Source organism: Callionymus lyra, chromosome 9, assembly GCF_982586985.1.
Source record: "Callionymus lyra chromosome 9, fCalLyr1.hap1.1, whole genome shotgun sequence".
NCBI classification, from domain to species: domain Eukaryota; kingdom Metazoa; phylum Chordata; class Actinopteri; order Syngnathiformes; family Callionymidae; genus Callionymus; species Callionymus lyra.
The window spans coordinates 12,821,556-12,833,089 of NC_141826.1; the positions used below are offsets into that span (position 1 = coordinate 12,821,556).

General features: G+C 35.4%; 2 protein-coding genes across 2 annotated transcripts; one reads left to right on the forward strand and one right to left on the reverse strand.

Moving 5' to 3' along the window:
* Positions 1 to 4,225: 4,225 nt before the first annotated feature.
* Positions 4,226 to 8,530, reverse strand: nsdhl (NAD(P) dependent 3-beta-hydroxysteroid dehydrogenase NSDHL). The gene is made up of 7 exons (XM_087799092.1): positions 8,417 to 8,530; positions 8,190 to 8,351; positions 6,363 to 6,509; positions 6,166 to 6,294; positions 5,851 to 5,993; positions 4,863 to 4,965; positions 4,226 to 4,798 (listed from the first exon to the last, which is right to left on the reverse strand). Exons 1-7 carry the CDS (start codon positions 8,435 to 8,437, stop codon positions 4,466 to 4,468), a joined length of 1,038 nt encoding a protein of 345 aa, XP_087655218.1. The 5' UTR covers positions 8,438 to 8,530; the 3' UTR covers positions 4,226 to 4,465.
* Positions 8,531 to 9,434: 904 nt separating this feature from the next.
* cetn2 (centrin, EF-hand protein, 2) lies at positions 9,435 to 11,467 on the forward strand. The gene is made up of 5 exons (XM_087798828.1): positions 9,435 to 9,641; positions 9,702 to 9,866; positions 9,928 to 10,056; positions 10,122 to 10,259; positions 10,892 to 11,467. Exons 1-5 carry the CDS (start codon positions 9,639 to 9,641, stop codon positions 10,979 to 10,981), a joined length of 525 nt encoding a protein of 174 aa, XP_087654954.1. The 5' UTR covers positions 9,435 to 9,638; the 3' UTR covers positions 10,982 to 11,467.
* Positions 11,468 to 11,534: the final 67 nt, after the last annotated feature.

Here is an 11,534-nt window from a genome sequence, read left to right on the forward strand (position 1 = left end):
TGACAGACACTTTTTTCCGTTGTCAAGAAATTGTGATACCTGGAGCACATGTTGCCTCTGTGGAGGATGACGCTCCCAGCAGGGGGGGCAACACCGGAGGAAAAACAAGAGACGGTACCAGAGGTAGCAGTGGATCCTTTGGGAAGAATGTGAGGCTCAGTGAGTCGGAAGAAGCTCACACTGAAGAGAGTGTTTTCAACTGTTATCTAACACTTTTTGGAGTCAAATCGAACAATTTTCAACTGTAATACAACAAATTTCAAACCTTAATCCAACACATTTCAACTATAATCAAAGTATTTTCTACTATAATCAAATCATTTTCAACTGTAACTCAACAAATTTCAACTGTAATCCAACAATTTTCAACTGTAATCCAACAAATTTCAACTGTAATCCAACAAATTTCAACTGTAATCCAACAATTTTCAACTGTAACTCAACATATTTCAACTTTAATCCAACAATTTAACTATAATCAAAGTATTTTCTACTATAATCAAATAATTTTCAATTGTAACTCAACAAATTTCAATCCAACGAATTTCAACTGTTATCAAACAATTTTCAACTGTTATCAAACAATTTTCAACTGTAATCCAACAATTTTCAACGGTAATCAAACCATTTTCTACCATAATCCAAACATTTTCAACTGTAATCCAACCGATTTTAACTGTAACAAACTATTTTCAATTGAAATCAAACAATTTTAAACTATAATCCAACAATTTAACTGTAATCAAACAATTTAATACTATAATCAAACTATTTTCAACTATAATCAAACACATTTTAACTGTAATAAAATCATTTTCAACTGTAATCCAACCATTATCAAATGCAATCCAACCATTTTCAACTGTAATAAAACAATTCCACCTGTAATCAAACAATTTTCAACTTTAATCAAACACATTTTAACTGTAATCAAACATTTTTCAACTATAATCAAACAATTTTCAATTGTAATCAAATTATTTTCAAATGTAATCCAACAAATGTCAACTATAATTCAAAAATGTTAAACTATAATCAATTTTCAACTATCATCAAACAATTTTAAACTGTAATAAAAAAAACATTTTTTAACTAAAATACAACTATTTTCAACTGTAATCCAACTATTTTCAACTGTAATCCATGTATTTTCAACTGTATTCCATGTATTTTCAACTGTATTCCATGTATTTTCAACTGTATTCCAACTATTTTCAACTGTATTCCATGTATTTTCAACTGTATTCCAACTATTTTCAACTGTATTCCATGTATTTTCAACTGTATTCCAACTATTTTCAACTGTATTCCATGTATTTTCAACTGTAATCCAACTATTTTCAACTGTATTCCATGTATTTTCAACTGTAATCCATCAAAGTCAAGTGTAATTTTCAAGAAACGCCAAACAATGAGTGTACGTGCAGGAACCGTACACTTTCATCTCTAACCAGTTTGTGGTTGACGGTCATGACAACAGAAAACAATCAAACTAAAATGGCTTTCTCAACAAACCAATGGAAGGTTTTAAAAACGGTCCGGCATGACTTGCTGGAACAAAGATAAGTGGAAGATAAACAGATGGAGGCTTATGATAACTTCAGTGTTGGAAAAAAACAACAAATCACAGACAGACGCTGCAGTGATTGAACGGTTGACAAGTGAGAAGAGAGGAAGAGAGGAAGAGGAAATAAAATCGTAGATACCCTCGTCTCTCCCCCAGAAACCAGTCTGACGAGCTTCCCCTGTGTTTTGGGCTCCAGCTGTGAATCACTAGGGTGCTGCTGGCGTTGCATTAAAACGGGAATGTGAAGTATCTGAGCGTCGCCACGCCAACATTTGGAATGGAAAGTATGCTTCCTTAAAAATGAAAGAAATAAAAAAGCAGATGATCACAGATTCATATCTGTAGAGGAAGAAATTCCAAATGTGACCATTCGTTCCAAAAGAATGACGGAAATGGGACATTTATTTGAAACCGAAATTCAACTTTATTCTACGCAGACTACAACCTGTTTTTGTGGTTCAAAACTCATAAAAAACATATGAATGTGTTAAAATATCTTCAATGTCATTTTCAACTATAATCAAACAATTTCAATATAGTCAAACAATTTTCAACTGTTCTCAAACAATTTTAGTGGTTCAAAACTCATAAAAAAAACATATGAATGTGTTAGAATACCTTCAAAGGAATTAGTTGTAAATAACATCATAAGTGTTTTATTGTCACATACTGTACATGAACATTTTTTGTCTTTTTTACCAAGAACACGGATCATTTTACTACGGAATCAACACATATTCACCACATTTCTATTCATTTTACTATCAAACGTATGTACTTTATGATGTTCTAAATGTTTTTAATTGAATTATAGTTTCTTATATATAATAAAATATATATATATATATATATATATATATATTAAACATACAAAAGTGAAATACTTGCTAGCTTCACTCCGTAACACGGTGAACCTTTTAAAGTTTGAATAACCGTAATACCTGTTGTTACCGGGTATGAAAAAGAATGATTAAAAATAAATAATACTTAGAAGAAAAGAAAAGAAAGGATCATCCTTAATATAACTGTATAAAATACAGTTTAAATTTCATCACAATTGAAACCTTTATTCTTTTTTCATGGGGGTCTTCTTATATAATTAATAAAAGCTGCTGAAATACTGTAAATCTCTCTAAGTATGTGAACATATGGTTTAAATTTCATCAAAATTTAATATGTTTTAATTTTCATGTGGGTTTTAATTTTCTTCTGGCCCCCCTTGCGCCCCCTTGACCTGACCGGGTTGATCTGAAAACCTTTACCGAGAGGTTTCAATGCAACACCATAAAGCAAGTACATAAAAACAGTAACTTTTTGACTTCATGGGTCATAAAAAGATGTAGATGTATGTTTATCTTGTTTATCTTTTGAAATAGTATTGAAATAAAGATCAAATATCGTGAACGCGTGACATCTAGACATCGTCGAAATGTGTCACTGGGTGAGAACACACACCGTCATTGTAGAGCGAGACGCTGGTTTCACGTTTCCCTGCGTTCCACCCCGTCTACACTCTCTTCATCACCGCCCGAATATTAACACTTGAAGTCATCCGTTTGTTCTTCTGTCAATCAGTGGTTACCATGGCAATACAGGCGTCCCTCTCACCATTGTCTTCCATGACACACCCGGAATGATTTGGTCAGATTCCTGTTCGGTGATCAAGAGTCTTGACTGAAACCAGGGAGAATATACGTGATACCAGAATAATATATAATATAAGAGAATACAATTGTTGGGCTCAGGAGTCGAGTTTGTTGAAGTGAGAATAATAAGGCGACGTCAGGAAATTAAAAAATATTTGAATGAATTACGTTGATGGTCGTGTAGAAAAAAAATAATCAAAATTATACCTTAGAGACGATGAAACGCTGACGTCGACTTGACTGTTTATGCATCAGGTTACTGCATAATCTGGAGAGTAGTTCAGGTATGTTTCGATTTCCGTCGGCCATTTTATTGTTGGCTCAAAACCAGAGACGGATGTTCATGTGGATATGACTTCTAAAGACGTCCGTGTTTAAGATAAGATAAGGGACAGATTATGGATGTCAACAATAAATACAACTGATGAAGGAAAACAATTGTTTTGTGAAGAAGGAAAAATAATTATTAAAAAAAAGTTATTAAAAGTCTCTTTATAATTGTTGGCAACTATAATCTCTGTACCTTATCTTATCTTAAACACAACATGGCAACATTAACATTTATATACCTATAGATTTTGAGCTAAACAGCCTGGCGGACCATATAAAACAACTTTTTCGGCCTGATTTGGTCCACGGGCCAGTTGGACAAATGTTGTCCAAGACCAGGCCCAACCTTTTTTTTTTTTTTTTGTACCATGGACCAGTTGAATGTCAGGATTATATTCATGGACCGGATTTTCAGGTAAAATAAAATGTAAAAAATACAATATGACCTGCGAAAAAAAAACTACAATCAAGTGCCATAACGCTGACTCAGCAAAAGCTCTGGACTAGTGACATACATTTATGTATATTTGATTGTATGCAGATGATGGTGAACTGTATGTATGAGAACTCTAAAGCAGAAGTTCTGTTTCTAGAGTTTGTTTTTTACTCATTTTTACGAGTCAAGATGTGATTTCAGAAATAATTTATTTTCTTTTTCTAATTGATACACCTTTTACGCAGATCGCTGCTCGTGACCTTCAGCAAGTGTTTGGCTAAAGGGCGTTTTTCTGAGCAATATTTAAGGAGACACAGGCTCGACTCATGGTGTCGATACTATTTATAGATGTAGACAAAGAAAACACAGACGAATATTTTTCATCGAGTTCATGATGAAATTTTAAGACACACGCGTAGAAGCGATCTGACGCCATCTGCTGGTGGGAACTGGACATTTTCAAAAATAAAGTCATTGTCTCGTGAATTAAGCGCCGTGTCTGAGGTGAGGGTAGCTCTGCAGGGTGCGAGCGATCCCCTCCTTCAGACTCACCACTGGCTTGTAGCCCATGTCCCGCTTGGCGCGCTCGCAGCTGTAGTAGTGGTGCGTGCCCGCCAGGGCCACTCGCATCGGGGTGAAGGTGGGCTTGAACGCCAGCAGGGGGCGCAGCAGGAGGGCCAGCAGCCACAGCAGCAGCGCCAGCCCGTAGACGAGGGCGTAGGGCAGGTGGTGGCGAGGAGCGGCGTAACCCAGGCCGACCAGCACCTGCGACATGAAGTCCCAGAACCGGACGGGCTCGTCGTTGGTGATGTGGTACGGCTGGAAGAACGGAATCAAGGTTTGATCATCGGGATAAGATGATGTTTAGGTGGAGGCGACTTACTTTTCCACAGATTGGAGAGTCGGATCTCAAGCTTTCTGCAGCCAAGATGTGTCCATGAACTACATTCTCCACGTATGTGAAGTCGACCAGGTTAGACCCGTCACTGTGGAGTGGAAATCATACATTAAACCATTTTGTTACATGGGTTCACACCTAACATGATGCAGTGTTATATGTATTTATTTTTATAATTGAATTAAATTATTTCTACATTGAAAGGTAAAATTGGGCTTTTTTTTATAACTAAATTCAATTCATTTTGTATTGTAAGGCTTCATTTTTTTAATTGAATACTATAATTTCTAAATTTAAATGTTAAATTAGGATTTATTTTTTTTTTACAATTTATCTCAATCATTTATATATCAAAAGGTAAATTGTTTTTTTTTTCTTTAAATAATTGAATTCAATATTTTCTATAACGAAAGGTTAAATTTGTTTGTTCTTTTAAAATAATTGACCAAAAACAATAAGCATATTTTCAAAATAAATGTAAAGGAAGTTTGATATTATAATTCCAATAATTAAAAGAATTAAATGTTCTAAATTCAACGTTATTAATTTATATTTTAACTTAAATAAATGTTGGTATAATAGTGACGAACGACAATACCTAAAGATATAAATCTATATAGTTCATGAATTTAAAATATATTTAATTAAAAATATATATTTCATTTATTAGAATAACAATATTAAACTCTATAAATAAAGAAATACTCAACAATTTAATATATATATTTTATAATAATAGAATTATTTAAAAAAATAATAATAATTCATGCTTAAAGAACTTTTTTCATTCTTAGGAAAAAGGTATAATTCTTCCTCTCCAATCCGCCATTTTGGATTTCCTCTAACTTCAGACCCCCCCTCAGCCAATTGGCCTATTTGAGAGACAGCAGGAAGTCGTTTACTCTTCTAAAACCGACCTCTTCTCATGATGTTTGGTTCGAACACACAGTCAACTTTAATACAAACAACGAACCCAATGATGAACTTCATCTTTCCCCTTCTTGCCGTATCCACCAGGATGGGCACTAACTGGGGGTCCCGGGGGCCGAAGATGCCATGCGGTCGGATAGCAACAGTGAGGAAACCCTTCTGCTGATCACAAGCCTTCAGAACCAACTACAGAAAAAAACAACAATGGTTTAAAATAACGTCTTAGACGAGGAACATTCATTATCATTTAGTCCAGTGGTTTGTTATTACATTTCCTCAAGGGCCACATTTAATACAGTGGCTGGTGTGAGGGGCCATTGAGGAAAATTATAGAAGGCTAACTCTGATCTAGTCTCACCTTCTCTTGCTGAATCTTTGTCTGCGTGTAATAATCTATGGGCTTCACGGCGTACGGCAGATCTTCAACCCCGTTCTTTATGTCAGTTCCTTCGAACACCACACTGGCACTGCTCGTCAGGACCAGTTTCTGAAAATGATCAAATGTTCAGAGAAGTTTGTTCTACAAAAACATTTCAAACTGAGGCTCTAACTCACCTGAACGCCTGCTTCCTCGCACGCCTGGATCACCGTCATGGTTCCCCTGATGTTGACCCTCTCGAAGAGCTCTCGGTCGTCACTCGCGGGGGCCGGAGACGCGCAGTGGAAGACCAGCGACACATCTTTGAGGGCTGCTAGCAGAGCCTGCAGAACAACATGGCATTTTTTTTAAATTAAAGATTAAAATACATTTTTATAAATGTCTTACTATTTTATTATTTTCATTTTTCAATCCTTGAATGTGACGTGGAGAGATTATGGGGAAAAACTCTTGCAAGGGTGGAGGGTTGGATCTTTCTTTGTATTTTATTCTTTCATTAAATGTTTGTCTTTATTTTTTAAAAACAATGAAAAGATGTTTAAAAAAAAGGTTGGAATAAGAAATAAATAGGTTCTATACAAAATAAGATGTTAATTCATAACAGATCTGAACAAAGAACCATGTGATAATAACATTTAAACAGTAAAAAAGTGAAATAAACATTTAAAAAAAAGACATTTAAAGTATCTCAAAGTTGTCTAGCAACAACCACTGAAGAAAATCCACGGAAAACAGTTAATATATGGATTATAAATTCCTGTGTCCTTATTTAAGTTTTTATCTAATACTTTCAATATACTTTTTAAAATCACTAATGATTAAATTTTTTAATTATGGAATTCATTTTTGAAATTTAGATTGGTGAACGAGATATGAATGTTTATAAAATGCTCATTATTCTTTATCTTGGTGTTCAAAAATAATATATATTTTAAATAATTTGAAAATTAAAGTTACTTTAATATGAAACTTTACATCTTCCCAGTATTTGTTGAATATTTTCATTCAAGTGTTTATATTAATTCATTGACATATGTAAATAGTAGTGGATAACATATCTGTATTTATGTTCTAAATATAAAAATAATATTTATGTATGTTTATTAAAATATATTTTATTAGTGTATAGCAATAAGTGCGTCATAATATAGCATCACGTTTTGTTTTGTTTTAAATTAAAGATTTAAACAAGACATAAATAAATACATTGGTCCTGTACGAGATGAGATAAGGGCACTCGATTCAAATATAGGAGCCTATTGGGAAGGACAAAAAATAAAATAATAATAATAATAATAATTAACAATTATAATAGACACATTTAAATGTTGTAACAGAAAACAAAGGTTCAACAACTAATAGAAGAAAATAAATCCCCAGAAAAACACAAAGCAATGCAAGAATACTAGTTTATACAATTGCTCTAGTAAATCACAAGAATAATTTGCTTTTTTACTTTTACTCAATTTTATACTTTTTTAATTCACAAATTATAATTTGCGGTACTTTTTTAAAATTTCGTTTTGTGTATGTGATGTTTTCTGAGATTTTAAAAATATGTATTAGATGCTCAATATTTGTATCTTGATGTCGATAATACAACAATATATATTTTTTTAATTTGAACTTTGGAGTAACAATAATACTTTTCTTAATAAATACTTCTAAATCCTCCAAATATATATATATATTTTTTTAAGAACAATCAAAAAATAAGTGTGAATCCTTTTTTTTTTTCAAAAGAATATTTTCCAATTGATATCTTTTATTATTGTATCCAATAGTATTTACACTGCATTTTATTATAAAAATGACTTCGGATACGTTTAGTTAAGCATTATTTTTATCTTATATATATCTGTTCCATTCACATAAAGGTGACTCATATCTCCAGTCACGTCAGGTGGACCATCATAACTTTTAAGAAGCTGTAATATTTCTACAGGTGTTGATTTAAAACGTTTAGCGTCAAATTGAGTCAGTGACGTCACATGATGGCTCACCTGTCTGTCGCACAAGTCTCCCTGATGGAAAGACACACCTGGGAGCTCGTAGCTCTGACGGATGTCAAACACGGACACAGTGTAGCCTCGATCCAGAAGCTTCTCCACCAAGTGTCTCCCCAGAAACCCTGAGCCTCCGATCACTGCGCAGCGTTTGTTGCTCTGCACGACAAACACACAACTGTTGTATCACTTGCTACACAAAAGCTTGAACAACAACAACTCACCGGTCGAACACGAGTCGCCATAGTGTGTCCAGTGGATGCGGAAGAAAAATAAGTTGCGGATAAAAAACGAATATTCAGGTGAAGTCTGAACTTTTACCTGAGACTAGGCTTGAGTTGAGGGTTTTCTGAATCAGCTGAGCACACGGGGCTCTCTGATTGGCTCGCAGACGTGCAGCGACATCATCGATCAACCAATCGTCGGAGAGATACGTCAAAGAGCGCCATAGCGCAGGCCAATCAGGGAGCCGCCTCTCTTTCAACCAATCAGCAGCAACGGACGAGAAAGACGCGGACAGACGACATCTTTTAGGTTAAAAAAAAAAGCTAAAATAAAATAGAATAATTTAATGTCATATTTTTTATTTAATTCGGTTTGTACATTATTTAGGTAGATTCGAATCACAATGTTGTGTTGTGTTAATCCTACAGTACAATAGTAAAATATATAACTTTAATTTCCAACTAATTCTTTACTATTTTTATAAGATATTATGTTACTTAATGACTATATTATTACTAATTTGATGCTTCGGTTAATTGTTGCTCCCTTTTGACCAACCTTTGAAATCATTTTGTGCTTATTTTTCCATATTCATCGTATTTGAAGGTTTTAATAAAAAAAAAAAAAAAAACATGGGTTTAATATGATCCGTAAATAAATATAAATATGTGTTTTCACATTGATTGAATTGATGCAGGAAGAATAAATTATAATTAAACAGATATTATACAGCGTTTATTTAAGCTCAAGCATGACGTCATAAATACAATAATAATATGTCCAAAAATTTACTAAATTAAAAGTTAAAACCTCAAAAGTATTTTCTGCTTTATTCGTGAATTTTCCGCGTGAAATTATTTTTATTTTCCACGCAATTCAACACGTCCATCCAATCAGAGCGCTGAGCGACTGGTGCGCTCGTTATACTCAAAGGCGTGTCTTGAGAACACTTTAACGCCGCATTCAGCTGTACTCTTGCGAGGCGGGGCGAACAGTGAAGAAAAACAAACGCACACGCTACATGGCAGGCGCTGCTGCATCTCTGAAAATACCTGTTAGCATCATACGTAACGTTTTAGGCGTTTTCTGCGGTTTTTATTTAATGTTGCACGCGAGAGTTTCGTAAATATATCAGCTGTGTTCAAAACAATTCGTGTGGCAAATCCTCCCGCGGATGATCCGGAGGCTTTAAAATAACACAACATCCTACTAAGAACACCCATGGTGAGTAGAATTGAGTGACAGCTCCTCCTCGCATCTTCATCTCATCCGTGTCTCCATCAGGCCACCATCGCCAAGAGACCCTCCCTTCAGGGCCCCGTGCCTCCTCCTCGCAAGAAGACCAGCCCTAAACCCGAGCTGACCGAGGAGCAGAAGCAGGAGATCCGGGAGGCCTTCGAGCTGTTTGACACTGATGGATCCGGATTCATTGAGGTCAAGGAGCTCAAGGTAAAAACCACTATCACCCCTCTTCATAGAGGACTGTACCATAATGGTGTGTGTGCTTCAGGTGGCGATGCGAGCTCTGGGATTCGAACCCAAAAAGGAGGAGATCAAGAAGATGATCGGAGAGGTGGATAAAGAGGGGACGGGAAAGATCTCCTTCGCCGACTTTCTTGCAGTCATGACGCAGAAAATGGTGATTGTTTATATAGAGATCAATAAATAACGACCACTATACTGATCCATGACATGGTTTCGCAGGCGGAGAAGGACTCCAAAGAAGAGATCCTCAAAGCCTTCCGGCTGTTCGACGACGATGAGACGGGCAGGATCTCGTTCAAGAACCTGAAACGTGTGGCCAAAGAACTCGGGGAGAACCTCACCGATGAAGAGCTGCAGGTAAGAGATGATGTGACGTCACGGCACGATTGATATGGTCTTTGTGTTACCGTAAAAGTGGAGATCAGGGGTGTCAGACTAAATCACAGAAGGGGTTAAAATCTTACGATAGTTTAAGTCAAGGGCTGAACAAAATGTGTATTTACTTAACAGGAGTCTGATTTAATCTTTTCATTCTTTGTGGCTCAAATTATCTTATTTTTCAACATCAGTTTTTCTGTAATTGGAAGTCTCTGTATAACTGTTGACATCCACAATCTCTGTCTTTTGTCCCTTATCTTATCTTAAACATTGGCATATTTTTTACAGGGCTTAAGACAGGTTTAATTCAAGACTTTATTTTAGAAATAACTTTTCAGTTTTAGGGACAATTTTTAACATGACTGTTAAATCCACTGAAAAACTTTCCCTTTTCCATTTAAATAATTTCCTCTTTGAAAGTGAAGCTTAAGGTGAATGTAAATAAAGGAAAAAATACATTTGCAAACTGTGAAGTTTGTCAAATTTGTTTGAGAGTTTGTGTATTTTATCCCTTTCCCAGCCAGCGTAGAAACAGACAATATTCTGAAGACAGAGAAGAGCAAATGCTTTATCGATAAAACATAAAGGTTGTCGTGCGTCTCTTGTTTAAGGAAATGATTGAAGAGGCGGACAGAGACGGCGACGGAGAAGTGAACCAGCAGGAGTTCCTGAGGATCATGAAGAAAACCTGCCTGTACTGATGGACCAAACCTCAATTGTGTTATTCGTTAGATATTCAGAAGCTGCTTATTGATCCGATTACACACACAAACTGTGCCAATCAACTCTTACAATCACCTCCTTGAAATGTAAAAAACACACTTTACAAATTTACATTTCCTGTCGATGATGCCGCAGATTTCGGGGAACAAACACGATGTTGGAAGACCCTCTCCAGTGCCTGCCGTAATGAAGACATTTTCTTAAATTTTCCCCGGTGCACTTTTTAAACGCATCTAGTTTAGTTCGGTCGATGTTAGCCGTCGTGCAAACACTGGTGAGAAGATTCTGTGCCTGTGACTCATATTCAGGGAAGCAGTTTGACCTCTGCGCCCCGAGTTTTGTGTAGATTGTAGCAGGTATTTATTGATGCGTGTTCGCTTTTGTCATATTGTGCTTATTGAGAAAATATAAAGTGTTTATCGTATAAAGATATAAATGTGAAAAATAAATATTTGCAAAGTTGACTGGATTGCTTGATAAAAATGCCTGACAAAGCCCTCGGTTACAAAGAGTTAAGACTGATTATCTTAA

What these genes read in the sequence shown, in the direction of transcription:
- nsdhl (XM_087799092.1), bottom strand. Translation starts at nt 8,437, where the DNA reads ATGGCGACTCGTGTTCGACCG. An exon ending in TGGCGACTCGTGTTCGACCG is followed by an intron (nt 8,352 to 8,416) that starts GTGAGTTGTTGT and finishes TTTGTCGTGCAG; the next exon opens with AGCAACAAACGCTGCGCAGT. An exon ending in GAGACTTGTGCGACAGACAG is followed by an intron (nt 6,510 to 8,189) that starts GTGAGCCATCAT and finishes GTTGTTCTGCAG; the next exon opens with GCTCTGCTAGCAGCCCTCAA.
- cetn2 (XM_087798828.1), top strand. An exon ending in CAGTCATGACGCAGAAAATG is followed by an intron (nt 10,057 to 10,121) that starts GTGATTGTTTAT and finishes ATGGTTTCGCAG; the next exon opens with GCGGAGAAGGACTCCAAAGA. An exon ending in TCACCGATGAAGAGCTGCAG is followed by an intron (nt 10,260 to 10,891) that starts GTAAGAGATGAT and finishes CTCTTGTTTAAG; the next exon opens with GAAATGATTGAAGAGGCGGA.